At 35.3% G+C, this 18,241-nt stretch overlaps 1 protein-coding gene and 1 long non-coding RNA gene across 10 annotated transcripts in view; one reads left to right on the forward strand and one right to left on the reverse strand.

Annotated features, from left to right (window-relative positions):
• Positions 1-11,059, forward strand: part of LOC105483302 (uncharacterized) — a 143,000-nt gene extending 131,941 nt beyond the window's left edge. For 3 of the 6 annotated variants that reach the window (XR_011609845.1, XR_988161.3, XR_011609843.1), the window contains 2 exons: positions 3,654-3,813; positions 8,899-9,637. This is a non-coding gene — a long non-coding RNA (uncharacterized lncRNA). Of the gene's footprint in view, positions 1-3,653; positions 3,814-8,894; positions 9,638-10,364 lie in introns of those variants that run through there. The other 3 variants (XR_011609847.1, XR_011609844.1, XR_011609846.1) reach the window with 3 other exon arrangements.
• Positions 1-18,241, reverse strand: part of LOC105483303 (sodium voltage-gated channel alpha subunit 9) — a 180,808-nt gene that overhangs the window by 72,883 nt on the left and 89,684 nt on the right. For 3 of the 4 annotated variants that reach the window (XM_011744101.2, XM_071072886.1, XM_024793261.2), the window contains 7 exons: positions 15,129-15,335; positions 13,188-13,475; positions 11,052-11,423; positions 8,264-8,393; positions 6,935-7,173; positions 4,709-4,882; positions 3,549-3,905 (listed from right to left, as the gene is read on the reverse strand). In XM_011744101.2, the coding sequence (XP_011742403.2) occupies positions 3,549-3,905; positions 4,709-4,882; positions 6,935-7,173; positions 8,264-8,393; positions 11,052-11,423; positions 13,188-13,475; positions 15,129-15,335 (1,767 nt within the window). The remainder of the gene's footprint in view (positions 1-3,548; positions 3,906-4,708; positions 4,883-6,934; positions 7,174-8,263; positions 8,394-11,051; positions 11,424-13,187; positions 13,476-15,128; positions 15,336-18,241) is intronic. The other variant, XM_071072885.1, reaches the window with a different exon arrangement.

Raw genomic sequence — 18,241 nt, forward strand, 5'->3', positions numbered from 1 at the left:
ATCTACCTCATGTTTGAAAAATCAAAGTAAGACCTAACTGAAGAGAAGGTACTCACCCCTCATTTTGGTCACACCTAAAACAATTTCTGGGCCGGGTGCGGTGGCTCATGCCTGTAATCCCAGCATTTTGGGAGGCCGAGGCGGGTGTATCACGAGGTCAGGAGATCGACACTATCCTGGCTAACACCGTGAAACCCCGTCTCTACTAAAAATACACAAAATGAGCCGGGCGTGGTAACGGCACCTGTAGTCCCAGCTACTCAGGAGGCTGAGGCAGGAGAATGGCGGGAACCCGGGAGGCGGAGCTTGTAGTGAGCGGAGATCGCACCACTGCACTCCAGCCTGGGTGACAGTGAGACTCCGTCTCGAGGGAAAAAAAAAAAAAAAAAAAAAAAAAAAATTTCTCTTAGATGTAAGTAAAGAGAGCAGGTTAAAATCGTATCTCAATAAGTCTGATTTAAGAGAAAATTCTGGAGGTGGGAGGTCTGGGAATCATACTGAACAATTTTGATAATTGCAAAAAGTCCCTGAAATGGTTTAATAGTTTAATACTTGTCAATGAAAAAGTATATTTCACTATGAAATACACATTTGTGTATATTTGTTTTAATAGGAATATTGGTGAGGATCTGAGGGTCCATTTTACTGCTTTATTCTCCTTAATCCATTCAAGTGTTAAACCATCTTAACAGGGTGCGGTGGCTCATGAGGTTCTCACTTCATTGAGAACAGCTGCTGTGACAACTTTCTTTCCTTCAAAAATCTTAAGTCTCTAATATTTCTATAACCTAGTGGGTATCACAAATCAAAATAAAGTCTATTTGTATCATCTTTGTATTATCACGTTAAACAAGAGAAGAAATATTAATAAAATGTATACTTGATTCAAAGTCTCATTGTGATTAAAGATCTTCACAAGTTTCCTGATATAGACCCAAGCTGACTAAAATCTGTTTTTCCAAATGTTTTCCTAAACCTGTGATCCTTAACCATTTCAATTAATTGGCAATAAAACGACTGAAACAATAAATTAGAGAAATATAAAAAAAGAGAAACCAGTTTAGCATATAACTCTAATGTGGAAGACTATATCAGGAATATATTTTTTTCTTTAAATTTTAATTCTATGATATTGGTAGTTCCTTCATTAGTCAAGAATTGGTTATCAACTTTATGAATTTTTTTCTGTATACTTTCATTGCCAATAATTAATAATTAAAGAATATCAATATGAGTTAGTTAACACTAATTCTACATGAATGAAACACTCATCGATATATCTCCTCTGTTTTTTACTATAAATCTATATTGTCATTCAAAGGAAAACATAACTCTCACACCAGTGTCCAGGATCAAATATGATATTATCCATTCTTCAAACGCCCACTTCAAAAACCTCCCTTAAGTCTCAATCTAAAACTCTTTCTTTTAAGTGTCAAAAGCATTTTATTTTAACCTCATTGGTAGAACTCATCACTCCTTCCTTGTCTGATATCTTTTGTGTACCACTTTTCTGTGTCCTAATAAGCATCTTAAAAACAACGATTAGATCATGGGTAATTGGTTTTGGTTTTCCACCCTAAATAATACCTAAACAATGCCTTCCTATCTAAACTATACCTAAATACCTTTCTTTTCACAGAGAAGATACTGAAAAATATTGAGTGGATAAAGTGAGAGCCAAGGGAATGCCTTTCCCTTTGAATTTGCCTGAATAAATAATAAACATTTAAATTATTTGTGATCATTGGCTTTGATGTGGCATGTTTTCACAAGTTATACCTGTCCCAATTTCATGATTTTATGTCAAAAAAAAATTTTTTTTTTTAATGTCAAAATTTTTTAAGAAGAAGTACACGGCTGGGCGTGGTGACTCATGCTTCTAATTCCAGCACATTGGGAAGCCAAGGAGGCTGGATCACCTGAGGTCAGGAGCTCGAGACCAGCCTGGCCAACATGATGAAAACCCACCTCTACTAAAAATACAAAAATTAGCTGGCACGGTAGCATGCACCTGTAATCTCAGCTACTCAGGAGGCTGAGGCAGGTGAACCTATTGAACCCGGGAGGCGGAGGTTGGGGCGAGCCGAGATTGCATCATTGCACTCCAGCCTGGGCAACAAAGTGAGACTCCATCTCAAAGAAAAAAAAAAAAAAGAAAAAGAAAATACACAAGCAAATCCTGCTATAGGAGCTTATAAATGCAAAACTGAGAAGAAGAAACAAAGAGAATGTGTATTTCATTCCATATTGGAAGGGATTTGTAAGGCTGTATAAAACTAGAAAGCTCATTTATTACTGCAACTTGAGGGTGATCAACAATTACAGAATGGTAATCCATGATATATATTTTTTGTGCAGTAAAAATCCAGAATATGTGCTGCATAAATGCCTTTGTGTATGTCTGGCACAGTATCATTTAGTGTGTGATTGGATGAATGTAGGTTTCTGTCCTGACTTCTGAGTCCTTTTTTTTATGGCGGTTACAAGGACAACAATATTTTAGTAACTTTTTTCAACTCAGTGGGAAGGGAAGGCACTTACCATATGGCTGTTACCATACCCCACCTTCTGGATACCTGATGAGAGATTTGATGTCAAGCTGACCAACTGAGACTAGTCAACACGGCAGATTTGAGAATTGAGATGAGTGGCTCATAGAAGAGCATCTTATCCCAATTTTCTCCTGCTTGTAAGCTTGAAAGTGTTCACCAATCAGTATAAGGAAGAAAAAAATAAAAAGAAGTACAAGTCAAGAAAACCTAATTCAAAAAATAGGCAAATTGCTATGTCTACGCGATGCTATAGGCCAGTGGTTGGAAAACTTTTTCTGTAAAGGGCCAAATGATAAATATTTTAGATGCTATTGGGCATAGGATTTCCATGGCAGCTATTCATCTCTGCCATTGTAATGTAAAAGCAGCCATGGAAGATACGTAAATGAATTAACACTCCCATGTTTGAATAAAATTTATGAACACTAAAATTTGAATTTCATATAATGTGCATGTGTCATTTATTCTTCTTTTGATTATTTTAACCACTTAAAAATTTAAAAATCATTCTTAGCTCCCAGGGCCGCACAATAACAGGCACTGGACTTGCTGTGGTCTGTGGGGCATAGGTGCTGATCCTTGCTATAGAGGCTAGTCTTATACATGGCTATAAGGTGCGGGACCAGTCCTTTCATTTGCCTTGGTCCATTATTAACTTCATTTTTGTTATTATTAACTTAATTATATATTATTTATTAGTATAGCTTCAAGAGAGCATATGCCATTACTATCAAGATTAGAGAGAAAGATAGAAAGCTTTGCATTAAAATGAATAGGCAGTGATTTTGAAAAATATAAATATGGATTATTTGGCTAGGGAAACTAAAACAACATTTTGTTCTCTTTCCTGTTCTTTCTTGAATTAAAATTATCACTATTCTGTTGTAATTAATGACTTTAGATATAATTATAAAATTATAAAAATAATAGATCACATCATCACAAAATAATTTCCACAGAGAAATTAAAATGTAAGAACATCTGGTTACATACCACCAGGTTTCCAATGACCATGACCATCATGTAAACAATAAGGCACATAGCTTGACCAGCAACCTCCATACAGTCCCACATGGTCTCTATCCACTCTCCACACAGCACGCGGAACACAATCAGGAAGGAGTGGAAGAAGTCGTTCATGTGCCACCGTGGGAGTGTACAGTCATCATTGATCTTGCAGACACATTCTTTGTAGCTCTTACCAAAGAGCTGCATGCCGACCACAGCAAAAATGAAGACGATGATGGCCAACACTAAGGTAAGGTTACCTAGAGCCCCTACCGAGTTACCAATGATCTTAATCAGCATGTTCAATGTTGGCCAGGATTTTGCCAACTTGAAGACTCGGAGCTAAAAGCAAATATAAAGTTTAATATTAATCATTATGAAAATTTTTTCAATGTTTCCAATCTTGATTTTTGTTCAAAGTTTAAAGCTGACTTTAAGTCCTATAATATTGTCATTATTATCTGGCTAAAATAAACTATTCTTATTTTTCATTTTCATCTATTTTCAATATTTCTGTTAGTTTGCTCTACTTGCCCCAAAAAATGACAACAGATATTATGAAGAAAGTACGTACTTTTAGTTCAGGATTGCTATGGAAATCTCTTATAATTTGTGATATTATTTCTTTTAGAATTGATAATTTATCCTTAATTCTATTTTCTAATACTTTTATACATTTTTTCATGCTGACATTTAGATAAAATCTAGCATATTAGAGAAATGTGCTTTAAAAAGTCTCTATTTGTTTTTATATTGTTAAGATCAGACAACAATTGTTTGAGGGATAACAATTTGATCTTTACCAAATTCATAAAGTTATGAACATATAATCATTGAAATTCTGTAAGCCATAAGCTTCTTACTGTGAAATAAATTATTGTACTATATGAATATAATAGAAAATATTTATATTATATTAGTGTGTACTTCAAATTAGAATTGAGCATGTCCTCAAAAATTGTAAAAATATTCAAGTGGTTTCAGTTCTTTAAGTGCATTTGTCAATGAATGGATTTTATTTTACTTGATATCAAGATATAAGCTTGCCTTTTGATTCAAATTCCAAAAAGTTTTAAATAATAATGCAAAACCAAATAAATATCCCTTTATTATAGAATATAATGGCAACCTTAGTTTATGTTTACCAGTCTGAATGATCGCAGAACTGACAGTCCTTCCACATCTGCTAGAAAGAGCTCCACTAAACTTAAAGTCACAATGAGGCTGTCAAAAATATTCCAGCCTACTTGGAAATACTCATATGGATCCATGGCAATCAGTTTTAATACCATTTCAGCTGCAAAGATTCCAGTAAAGACCTAAGTGAGAAATATAATGTTTTTCTGTTAATATTAGAAAATAGTAAATCAACACAATGATAATAATCACTGTTTGCTTAGCATTTACTGTGTTCCAGACAGTTTGCTAAATACTTTATAAATGGATATTCTTATCAACTTAGTCCTATAAACTAGGTATCACTCTTCCCTGGCACCCATATAAGTATCAAAAGGTTGAAGCTCTAACTGTCCTGTCAGTGCTCATCATTTTTACGGAGCGTTTTAGAATAGCATATTAAAATTTCAGCAAAGTAAAACATTTGGTAATTGACACAGTCACTGTTTTCAAAGAATTTATGTGGGTCAAAAAGTTGTTCTGGAAGAAGATAAAAAGAAAACATAAATTGATACTGAAATTTTGAGCCAGAAAAAAAAAAAATTCTGATCTGACTACTGTTAGAATAATAAAGAACATGTTGACTCACTCTTTAAAGATTTATCAGCAGATGAGAAAAAAGTATTTAATTGACAATATGGCAGCTAAAGTAAGACTTCTAAAGCTTTGACACAAAAGTGCATTGCAAAATATCATTAATTCATGATACTGGTATCAAAGGACTCACTTAAAAAGGCAACACCGAAATGAATCCTTTGGGTACACTTTGACTCAAGGAATCTGCTCAAAGAAGATTCTAAGGGAAATGTTTAGGTCTATAATTGTAGGAGTCAATTTTCAAATAATGCAGGATCAAGACGATTGGCAGGGAGCAGCTGGACTTGAGGTTGTGGTAATAGCTGTGACCAGGTAAATCCTTTCTGAGTTCACAGGGATGTAGTCATCTCAGTGAGAAGGTACTTATTTGCATGATCCAGATCTCCACCAACAATTAGAAACTAGATATTCCTGCCTTTTTCCAAAGATAAATAGAAGGGAAGAAGAATGCCAACTCAGTGAGCACATGGGGAAAAACATTGTAACTGGGAATATTTGTAGACAATTTGGAAGAGAAAGCAGACCCAGAAAAGAACTTCTGGTCTTCAAATATCAATTTGTTTGGGACCACAGCAAAAGCAAAATTATCTTATGTAGACATTGACAAAGATACCCAGAGTTATTCATGGTTTACGAAGAGTCATAAGCTGGGATTCTCTAGCCCTAAAAATGAACTGGTGCGTGCCTCACATCCATAGTCAAAAACTGGCCCTTTGTTTACTATGAGTTAGTGTGACCAACACTGTACATTTTAGAGATCACTCTGGCATCAGTTTTCCTAATTGGATCTTATATCTTCTAAAAGCCTGTTGATCACTTTCTCACCTATCCTTGAGACTTCTATGTCCAGTTCAACCATTTTGGTTTCTCAAAATAGTTGTTTTTAAAGCTTGTTTCATTAAGCTTTTGAAGTTTTGATGATAATGATGTTGATGGTGATGATAGCTTTAATTTATTGTGTATTTACTATATGCGAGGCTAATAAGTAGAAACTAATCCACCTAACAATATGATAAATGAAATATAGTTATAATTATATTATAAATAAAAATTATCATTTTATAATGAAGTTTTATTTTATAAATGATGAAATTAAATAATATGGAGTTAAAATATTTGTCCAAGGCCATATCACTCATATAATGCAGAATCAGCATTCAAACACAGGTCTTTGGGACTCTGAGGACCCAAACACTTCACCACTATTATGTCAAAGCAATACATCCACAGGTTTTCTGAAAATATGTGAGATGTGTACTTACAAAAAAGCAGCAATGTAATTAGGAAGGTATAAGAAAGAACCAAAAATGTTAAGTGTTGCTCCCAAGAAATATGCTGGAAGAAAAAATCATTATCAACTCCCAAGATGGTAACCTTTTATAGAAATAGTATTGTTATTTATAGACCTCAACACTACTGCGCAATTATTTTGAAAGACATAACCAGAAATTTGGCTCTACGCATCCATTCATATGGTAACTTCTTGATATGCATAATTATGAGGCTGCAATTTCATCTGACATAAAAAAATATGAAATGACAGTGATGACAACTAAAGAGAGAAACTATGAGTATGCAACACACAATAAGAGACTTACCAAATTTCCTATAGCAAGTACATTTTTGAATTCCTCAGTCATTGGGTGATGTTCCATAGCCATAAATAATGTGTTTAAAACTATGCAAATGGTAATTGCAAGATCTACAAAAGGATCCATTACAATAAAATAGATACACTTTTTGAATTTTATCCAATATGGAGAGCAATTCCAGATCAAGAATTTGTGTGCAAATCTGTACCACCAAGGTGGACATTTTTGTCTGGACTCTTCAAGTTCTGGGAGAAAAAAACAGAGAACATGGAGTCAGCCATTTGTATATTTCACTCCTAACCAGATACAAATCAGTGAGGCACTCTAATATTGAAACAGGGTTTGTAGTTTAGATTTTGAAAATTTAACAGTATTGTTTTCAATGAAAGTATAGCCTCTTACGTAAGTCTATTATGACATGTTTGTTGCCTAGATGAAGCATAAGTGAGGGTAAGGAAGTGAAATTAATGACTGCAAGCACATATGTGGGCATCTTTCAGAGAAAAATGCACCTAACATGTGATGGTAAACAGGATAACTAATGTTTCCTTAACAGAGAAATGTATATTTTCCACCAATATGCATATTTTTCACCTGTGTTTTTAGTCCCATGACAACAATAAGACGAGACTATTCTATCCAGAAAAAACTCTTGCTGTAATAGTTCATGGGTGAAAACAATCCTAGAACCAAGCAACTAGAAATAATTTATGGAGGACTCATGAAATAGACATTTCACACCATTAGCCAGCCCATTTACTTCTCATCATTCATTCAGGGAATGGGTAGACACTTTGTCTGCTCCCATGATGGGAATGTGGGGGTGAAGTGTTAGACCAGGGACCAGGTGGGACCTGGGGCACATTGTCAGGGGAGAGGGTAGAAGCCAGAACAGTTTGTAAAGTTGTCACCCTTTGACTATCTTTGCTTATTAGAAGAGACAAATTTGAGCGAATATGTAATTTGTAAGATTGGATAGGGACAAAAATCACATAGCTCTGGGTTAACCTTGTTTTCTGCATCAATTACCATCAAATCACTTGTCTTTGAAAGGTCAGATCACCCAACATCTGTCTTTGTGGTTTTCTTTTTCATTTTTGCAAAGTCATTTTTGCCATGTTATCAATGTGTGTGTTTAAGAGCAAATAACTTTATCCATTTTTAAGCACATAAAACCAATTCCATCAATATCCATTGGTTATCTTTACCATCATTTAAAACTATTTTATGGCCTCTGAATTATTGCTAAGAATTTCACATGTCTATTTAAGGTTGACCAGATTTATGTTAATTTTATTTAAGAATCTGTCCGGTAAAAAGAAGATTATTACATACCTTCCACAGTGTTTGTTAATATGCTTGCTCTACTCATTGCTCTCTGTCTGAGGTTAGGATCATTCAGCATATCCTCTGAAAGGAGATAGGAACTACAACGCCTTTTCTTGTGTATTTGATTGGTTGTGCCCTAAAAAAAGATCAATTAACGTCTTAAGAACAGAATCCTAATAAATTGTAGGTATAAGATAAAATCTTGCTTATATAGCTGTGGTGAGTAATTAAAAGTAGAGCTTAGATTGCTGGGTTCAAATTATGGCTCCGCTACTTACTGGCTGTATATCACAGGAGAGTTACTTAACTGTCTCAGTTTTATTATTGGTAAAATGGGGATAATCATAGTACTTGCTTCATATTCTTGTGAGGATTAAAGGAATTAATATTTAGGAGATAAATAATAAAGCTAGCTGCTTTTTTGTTACATCACTATCATCACCTCTCTACCTTTCTGGGTGTCCAATTTATTCAGATAGTTTTATCATGTGAGAGTCCTACATGAAAACAGTTAAAGTGCTGTAGTGCTGTCTAAAGGGGTAGAATCTCAGTGTTCTCTGATAAATTTCTGGAATTACTTTGTATTGAGGAAACAACATTAATGAAACTACTGTAATGCTTGTCTCTTACTGCCAAGGAAGACCTCATGAACTGAGCAGAGTACATGATGATCAATGACTCAGTTTGAAAAGAACAATTAGTGAAATGGAGAATGCAAGCTACATCTGAAACAGGTGACCACTCTTTCAGCTCTAGAAATTGTTGCCATGCAAAAATATGAATTCATGCATACCAAGTATATTTATTTTTGTGAGAAAATGTCTTATTTGTAAAACTTGAAAATTAATTCAAATTTAAAACACTATGTTGATTCCGTGCAGGCCAGAAATACACACACATACTCACACACACATATATACACAAAAAACTATACAACCCTAGATCTATCATGTTTGTCTGCTTGTGTGGGGTATGTGGTATATATTTTAAATACATATACTTAAATATATAAATATCTATTTCTAGATTTGTAAAGTTGTATAGTTGTATAGGTATAGTCATGCATGTATGTGGTGTATCAAAACACATACAGGCATAAATATGTGCATGGGTGTATTATACATATATGTATATGTGAACAGACACACCCATTTGAGAGATCTCTGTAAAAAGTCAACTTTTTGAAAAGTCTTGAAACCATGTTTTCTGTGCTATAGTCTGTGAAATAAGAATTTGTCAGATTAAACAAATTCTTTTCCATGTAGATATGTTTCAGGTATAGAGATGACATTATTTGTTATGCAGTGTTTTCATATAAACCATATATTGTGCCACAATTTTATGTTTATTGTATTATGATTGTATCTTATAAGTATCCACTAATTTCCCTAGTTTTCTAGTTTTCACTTTAGGATTTATTGTGATACTGATTTTTTATGGTTAAAAAACTCTTAAATGAAGAAACTTCATTAAAAAATGTGAAATAATCTCCAAATCTGATATAAATTATATAATATTTTACATACTACACACATAATTGAAAAACAAAATGCAACCAAAGTTAGATTCCACAGAAATTTAACATGCTCATTCAATAAGGAAAAATACCTTGAGAGAAGGCCTTAAGCTGTATCATGCACACAATGAGGTCACATGTTACCTAAAAGCACATGCATTTATTCAAATTGAAATATATGTGTGGCCATGGATTTGATGGAACTTTATATACACTGTCTGCAAATATAAATATATAAGCATGTAGCATATGTTTGAAGCTTATTGGGCTAGTCAAAGCCCTTGCTGACATTAGTAATGCAGCATAGCATAGTGAGTGGGCTAAAGAGATATCCTGGAAACTCCAGGAATGAGAAAGATCTCACTTTCAAGCCTAATCAGACACCTTTCTCTAACCACTCAGTGACTCCTAGACCTTTGGAACTGCTGTAAAATTGTTGTTTTGCTTTTATGTTTGTTTGTATCAATGCTTGCATTTCAGATATTTTGTTTTGATTCACAAACTCCTGATGAAATATTTTTTAAAAAGGAAAACAGTTATGTTTCATTTATGTAGAGGACCTAAGACATAGTCATTCTACATTTTTTCAAGGTAAGCGTTCTACTGCACATTGGAGAGATAGCAGAGTGGGTGGCTAAGAGTACAAGCTCTGAAACAGATAGCCTCTGTTTCAACTTCAGAGCTACCGTTTATTACCTAAGTACATTGGGGTAAGTTGCTTTATTTCCCCATGCCTCAATTTTCCCATTTGTAAAGCAGAGATAATAATATGTCATCTCATGGGGTTGTCATAAATACTAAATACGTGTTTGCTGTTACTAACAACTCAAATAAGATTTCTTGAAATTCCTTGGAATAGGTACATATTAAGCTGTGACCTGAAAAAGATAGCAGTAGCTGGCAAGTAATCCAAATTTCTTCATAGAAATGGGATCTATTATTAACTAATATCAGCATTATCATTGCATTTTCTGTGCTGATATCTATCTATATATTTATCTTTCATAAATTGTTCTCTAAATAGATTATTTATAATCTTCAATTATAAAATTAATAGACAAGTACCTTTTTACAAAAATGGGATTTTATCTTTGAGTTAGATGCCTACAACACATAGAATGAGGATTAAGGTAATGAATCAAAGGTGTGTTTCTATAGAAAAAGTATTGCAAAATGCAGAGCCATTCACAAGACCAGAGAGAAGGCCCTCTAGCAGAGAGACCGACTGATGCAGGAACAAGGGCCCAGCCATGCCTGAGCTATGTAAAACGTCCTTACGCTGTCATCAGAAGTTGCCTTATCTATTATCACCTCTGGCAGAAGCTGTCCATTGGGGAGCATGAGGGCTGAGCGTCCATCAACCAGGGAGACCACACCGTTGCAGTCCACAGCACTGTGCATTTTCCCGTTCACCGGCAGTATTGGTGGGGACCTACTGGCTTGGCTGATGTTACTGCTGCGTCGCTCCTGGGGTCTGTGGGGCACAAACAGTGAGCCCCTTCTGCTCTCATTGTCTCCAAAAATGCTGTGCTCATCATCGGCAAATTCAGTCTCAGATCCTATATCTCTTCCTCGGCCTTTGAAACTAAAAAGACTTGTTCTGCTGCTTCGCCTTGCAGAAAACAAGGAGCCACGAATGCTGAGTGGTGACTGCAGAAAAATTACAAAATAACATGTATTTGCTGAAGCACCTACTAATAGAAGTTTACTTCATATAAATACCACTGAACCCACTGGCCTGAGGGCAGGTGGCTCTGTACTGACTTAAAAGAAACACACTTAAAAACAAAGCAATTCAGTGAGAAAAAAAAACTTATTCCACTGAAGGGATGAAATCATTTGCAGAACTCATCCTTTCAGGACCAGGTAAATTATTTGTTGCTGTACAGCTCTCTAATATTCTGGTCTAGAGTTACTGCTCCTTTCTTTTAATGCCATTCATTTTGCTGCACAGAATATATCATTTAAAAAAAGAACTTAGTATTGTTACCGGTCATTCACTTTTTTATATATCAATCCCCAAGCTTCACAAAAAACTGGAAATCATGCTGTCTGCTTCTTTGCATTGAAAATCCACCTTACGTACTAAGAGCTCAGTTAGAGTGTATTTAAAAAGACCATTTAACACCAGTTAATTTATAGTCATTAAATATTTTTAAAGTAGTTGCCCAATACGAAAGAGGAGGAAAAATTCATGCTTATATGACTCATGTCCAGGATGCAAAGCCTTTGGAAGGATCTAGTTCAATAGACATTAGTGCTTACTATGTAAAGAACAAAGCGGCAAATATTGTGAACAATGGAAAAAGTATGGCAAGGTCTTTGCCTCAAAACCAGCTTGGACTGCTCCTGTCATATTTATTTTTATTGATATATGTGTCCAAGTTCCGTATCATCGCCTAGGTTCAAGTGAAATTGTGAAGGCAGGGACTCTACCTTTTATTATTGTGTATATCAGGCAGAATCTTGCAGATTCTTAACTAGATTTTTAGTTTACAAAAATGATTTGTGGGGTTGTGTGATGGAAAACAGGGAAGTCCTAAGGAAAATAGAAGCAATGGTTCTTCTTAGGGATTTGTGCAGAATTATAGGCAGGGAGACCTGAGAGATGAAGGTTCCAGTGAAAAGAGAAAGGGAAAGAGAACTTCCACATAAGCAGAATTAACGGACTATGACATTACATATTAGTAGTTGATGTGGTTGGGGGTGGAGGATATCAAAGGCTTCTCTAAAGTTCCAAATGGGTGAGTGATACTCAGGTAATACTATTAACTATAATGGTTAAGAAAGAAGCAAGGCCAGGCATGGTGGCTCACGCCTGTAATCCCAGCACTTTGGGAGGCCGAGGAGGGCAGATCACGAGGTCAGGAGATTGAGACCATCCTGGCTAACATGGTGAAACCTCCGTCTCTACTAAAAATACAAAAAATTAGCCGGACGTGGTGGCAGGCACCTGTAGTCCCAGCTACTTGGGAGGCTGAGGTAGGAGAATGGCGTAAACCCGGGAGGCGGAGCTTGCAGTGAGCCGACTGCAGCCTGGGTTACACAGCAAGACTCCGTCTCAAAAAAAAAAAAAAAAGAAAGAAAGAAAGAAAGAAAGAAGCGCAACTAGTCTATAGTGTGAATAGTCTCTTTATTTCTACAATGGTTCTCAGGAATATTTTGTTTCTGAAAATTAGTTTATTAGAAAATATTTTGACAATTCTGAAACTATAAGATCTTTCAAAAATGGTCAAACCCAAATGAAAACCTGTGTACATCTTTCCATTAACGCCCAGCGATACTTGGTTTTTACCTAAAATCATACCAATGAAGTCACTCACTATCCTCTCCTGAGGTCTCTTACCCTAAAATAAGACATTTTTCTCTATCATTCTGCCTCTGGTGGTACACATTGAGCAGTTTGGGTGGTACCTGACTGGGGGTAGACAACCTCTTTTCGTGTGCTCGCCTATGCCCTTCAACACCAAGGTGGAAACTTTTTCTTCTGATGTTCTCCTCTGAGTCTGATTTGGACAGTTTCTCAGCATCTCCCTTTTCTTCTCCACTGGAGAGCTTCTTTTGATTCTTTTTCTTTCTTCTGTTTCTTCTTTCTTTAGCACTTTTAGAGCTCAGTTTGGATGTTTCAGAAGAACTCTCTGAGAGGCCCATAATTCTGCTTCTCCTAATACTTGTATATTCAGCTGCTGCCGCTGCGATTGCCTGGTTGGACCAAGACGTTAACACTTAAATGAGTCATTTCCAAATCCTAGGAAACCCTAGGACAGGACACATTTCACCTATCAGCATAACAACATGATGCATATAATCATGTCCTTTAAACATGAAATGATCGTTTTCTTTACACAGTGATCAGAATGCTTACAAAGTATATATATATTTTTTGTCTCAGGTTGAAATAAAGCTCTATTGTGTTTTGGAATTAAACTATCACATGTTATTAATTTGCTTACAGTAAAGACAAATTAAATATTATATGTTAATGTTTTACAAGGTAATATTGGAACGTAAAACTCACATAAACCATGTAATAAGACAGACAATTTGATGATCAGGCAATTAACTCCATATCATCAATAGAATCAGGCACTCTATGGTTTAATAAAGATTGAGTTATCTGAAAAATAAATGAATTATTACAGCACAATATTGTAAGAAAGTGGTAAGGTCAATGAGTATTGGCCTGAATGAAACTTCTGGGGATTCCCTATAGGTAGTACCTGGGATAACCCAGTACTATCCTTTTACAAAAATGTTTTGTTTATAAACACTAAAAAAATTCTTGTAAAAACATGGGAAATAAAGATACAAATGAAAAACAGAAAAAAAGTCATCTTACATCCCAGAAATAATTGGTGCAAATATTTCTTCCATTCTTTTTATATGTCTGTATAATTTTAAAACTGAGATTGTATCTGACTACAGAATTTAATCCATCATTATTCTAAAAGATTTTTCCTCATGACATCATAATTTTTAAAAAACACACAGTTCTATGGCACAATAATACTCTGAGACACACAGTTTTCATAATTTTCTTAGTTATTTTCTAATTTTCCAAAATTTAAATGTTTTCTGATTTTTACCATTATTCAAACACTGCACTGAATATTTGTGCATCAGAATTTATCTGCATTACAGATGATGGCCCTCCCCTAATACATTAGATTCCTTGAAGAGATTTAACTAGGTCAAACCTTCAGACAAATGTTAAGACACCTGCAGTATATTTGAAATTATGTTTCTCTTCGTACAAGCCTTCTCAAACATTTACACTGAAGAATCTCTTTGCAGAGAGGATTAAGGAGGAAACTTTCAAGGATCTGTGACAACCTGAAGTAGCCACATCAAAATTATTATTTTCTTAATATCTCCTGTTTTATCTTAAAAATCCTTGTGACATTAACAAAACATGATGCACTGTGGTATTCATACCCCATAGAACAGTACCTGTTAATTTTAACATTAAAATAAGTTTCCTGAAACCACTGTATACAATTGGTGCTCTGGGGAAATCCATTTTGAGTGTGTGTACATATACATATATATGCATATATAAACACACACACACACACACACACACACACACACACTCTAAGTCATTGTAGGTAAAAGGTTTAGGAGGAACAGCCTTAGATCACTTTCCATGCAGTGAGATGATTATGGGGAAAGTGTCAATCCTAGCTCCGTCCAAAACTGGTTCCTTTATCCACACCAGAAATGAGGATGCAGTTTATACACAAAAGTTCATTAAAGAAAATCTAGCTGGAGAAGGCTGAACATACACCACAGAGCCTCTGTTGTAACCTTTTGCATTTCTAACTCTGGGAAGAATTTTAAATCAAATAACAGTACCTCAGCTTCTTCTTGCTCTTTTTTAAGTCGGTCTAACATCTGTTGAAATTCTAATTCTTTCTGTTTAGCTTCTTCAATGTTTGCCTGGTTCTGTTCTTCATAAGCCATGGCAACCACAGCCAAGATCAAGTTTATTAGATAAAAGGAGCCCAGGAAAATCACTACGACAAAGAAGATCATGTATGTTTTGCCAGCAGCACGCAGCGTCTAGGGAAAATGGAAATTGTCATTTGAACAACAGGAAGTTTTTTAGTAAATTATTTCACTTTGACTGGCATGGGCAAATTTGACAGTTTTGTATAATCTCATGTTATCAAAAATATAAAGAGAAATTATATCTTCATGGAAAACAAATATTAAACACATTTTCAGTACAAAGAATATAGCAATGTAATATGCTTGTACTAAAGTCATGTATGATTCTTGATTATTAAGTGTAGTAGTATAAAAATCATGCATTTTTTCCTACAGCCTGAAAATTACTCATAAAATCAAATCCTTTGCTCACTTTCAAATTTTAGGAACAGGTGATATCTATAGTCCCTCTTACTGTTAAAATTCTATCTTTTCTTTCTTTACCATCAAATACTAATAATATCATTGAATGTTAACTCTAGGGAGATAGTCTTATTTAATTACTTTATTCATCTCATAGGTGTTTCAATTAACTTTTTTTGGTTTTCTTTGCTTTTTAAAATAGATTTGATTTTTCAAAATAGTTTTAGGATTAGAGCAAAATTAAACTGAAGGTACAGAGATTTTTCTTTTCTTTTTTTTTTTTGGCATAACGTGCAGGTTTGTTACATGTTACATGTTACATGTGCCATGGTGGGTTGCTGCACCCATTAACCCGTTACCTACATTAGTTATGTCTCCTAATGCTATTCCTCCCCTTACCCCCCAACCCCGACAGGCCCCAGTGTGTGATGATCCTCTCCCTGTGACCATCTGTTATATTACCCAATTCTCACTTATGAGTGAGAACATGCGGTGTTTGGTTTTCTGTTCCTGTTTTAGTTTGCTGAGAATGATGGTTTCTAGCTTCATCCATGTCCCTGCAAAGGACATGAACTTATTCTTTTCTATGGCTGCATAGTATTCCATGGTGTATATGTGCCACATTTTCTTTATCTAGTCTATCTTTGATGGACATTTGGGTTGGTTCCAAGTCTTCGCTATTGTGAATAGTGCCACAATAAACATACGTGTGCATGTGTCTATACAGTAGAATGATATATAATCTTTTGGGTATATACCCAGTAATGGGATTGCTGGGTCAAATGGTATTTCTAGTTCTAGATCCTTGAGGAACTGCCACATTGTCTTCCACAATGGTTGAACTAATTTACACTCCCACCAACAGTTTAAAAGCATTCCTATTTCTCCACATCTTCTCCAGCATCTGTTTTTTCCTGACTTTTTAATGATCACCATTCTAACTGGCATGAGATGGTATCTCATTGTGGTTTTGAATTGCATTTCTCTAATGGCCAATGATGATGAGCTTTTCTTCACATGTTTACTTTAAGTTCCGGGATACATGTGCAGAACATGCAGGTTTGTTACATAGGTATACATGTGCTATAGTGGTTTGCTGCACCTATCAACACATTATCTAGGTTTTAAGACCTGCATACATTAGGTAGTTGTCCTAATGTTCTCCCTCCCCTTGCCTCCCACCCCCCGACAGGCCCTAGTGTGTGTTTTTCCCCTCCCTGTGTCCATGTGTTCAAGTTTTTCAACTCCCACTTATGAGTGAAAACAGGCAGTGTTTGGTTTTCTCTTCCTGTTTTAGTTTGCTGAGGATGATGGCTTCCAGCTTCATCCGTGTCCCTGCAAAGGACATGATCTCATTCTTTTTTTATGGCTGCATAGTATTCCATGGTGTATGTGTACCACATTTTCTTTATACAGTTTAACATTGATGGGCATTTGGGTTGAGTCCATCTCTTTGCTATTGCAAATAGTACCGCAATAAACATACATGTGCATGTGTCTTTGTAGTAGAATGATTTATATTCATTTGGGTATATACCCAGTAATGGGATTGCTAGGTCAAATGATATTTCAGGTTCTAGGTCCTTGAGGAATTGCCCCACTGTCTTCAAAACTGTTGAACTAATTTACACTTCCACCAACAGTGTAAAAGCACTACTATTTCTTCACAGCCTCACCAGCATCTATTGTTTCTTGACTTTTTAACAACACCATTCTGACTGACTTGAGATGGTAGCTCACTGTGGTTTTGGTTTGCATTTCTTAATGATCACCGATGTTGAGCTTTTTTTCATGTTTTTTGGCCACATAAATATCTTCTTTTGAGAAGTGTCTGTTCATATCCTTTGCCCACTTTTTGATGGGATGAGAGGCTGGTTCAATATATGCAAATCAATAAATGTAATCCATCACATAAACAGAACCAATGACAAAAACCACATGATTATCTCAATAGATGCAGAAAAGGTCTTCAGTGAAATTCAACATCCATTCACGTTAAAAACTATCAATAAAGTAGGTATTGATGAAACACATCTCAAAATAATAAGAGCTATTTATGAAAAATCCATAGCCAATATCATACTGAATCGGAAAAAGCTGGAAACATTCCCTTTAAAAACTGGCACAAGACAAGGATGCCCTCTCTCACCACTCCTATTCAGCATAGTGTTGGAATTTCTGGCCAGAGCAATCAGACAAGAGAAAGAAATAAAGGGTATTCGAATAGGAAGACAGGAAGTCAAATTGTCTCTGCAAATGACATGATTCTATATTTAGAAAACCCAATCATCTCAGCCCCCAAACTCTTTAAACTGATAAGCAACTTCAGCAAGGTCTCAGGATACAAAATCAATGTGCAAAAATCACAAGCATTCCTATATACCATCAATAGACAAGCAGAGAGCAAAATCATGAATGAACTCCCATTCACAATTGCTATAAAGAGAATAAAATACCTAGGAATACAGCTTACAAAGGTTATGAAAGACCTCTTCAAGAAGAACTGCAAGCCACTAATCAAAGAAACAGGATAGGACACAAACAAATGGAAAAACATTCCATACTCATGGATAGGAAGACTCATTATCATGAAAATGGCCGTACTGCTGAAAGTA

This window comes from Macaca nemestrina, chromosome 11 (genome assembly GCF_043159975.1).
Source record: "Macaca nemestrina isolate mMacNem1 chromosome 11, mMacNem.hap1, whole genome shotgun sequence".
Lineage (NCBI taxonomy): Eukaryota > Metazoa > Chordata > Mammalia > Primates > Cercopithecidae > Macaca > Macaca nemestrina.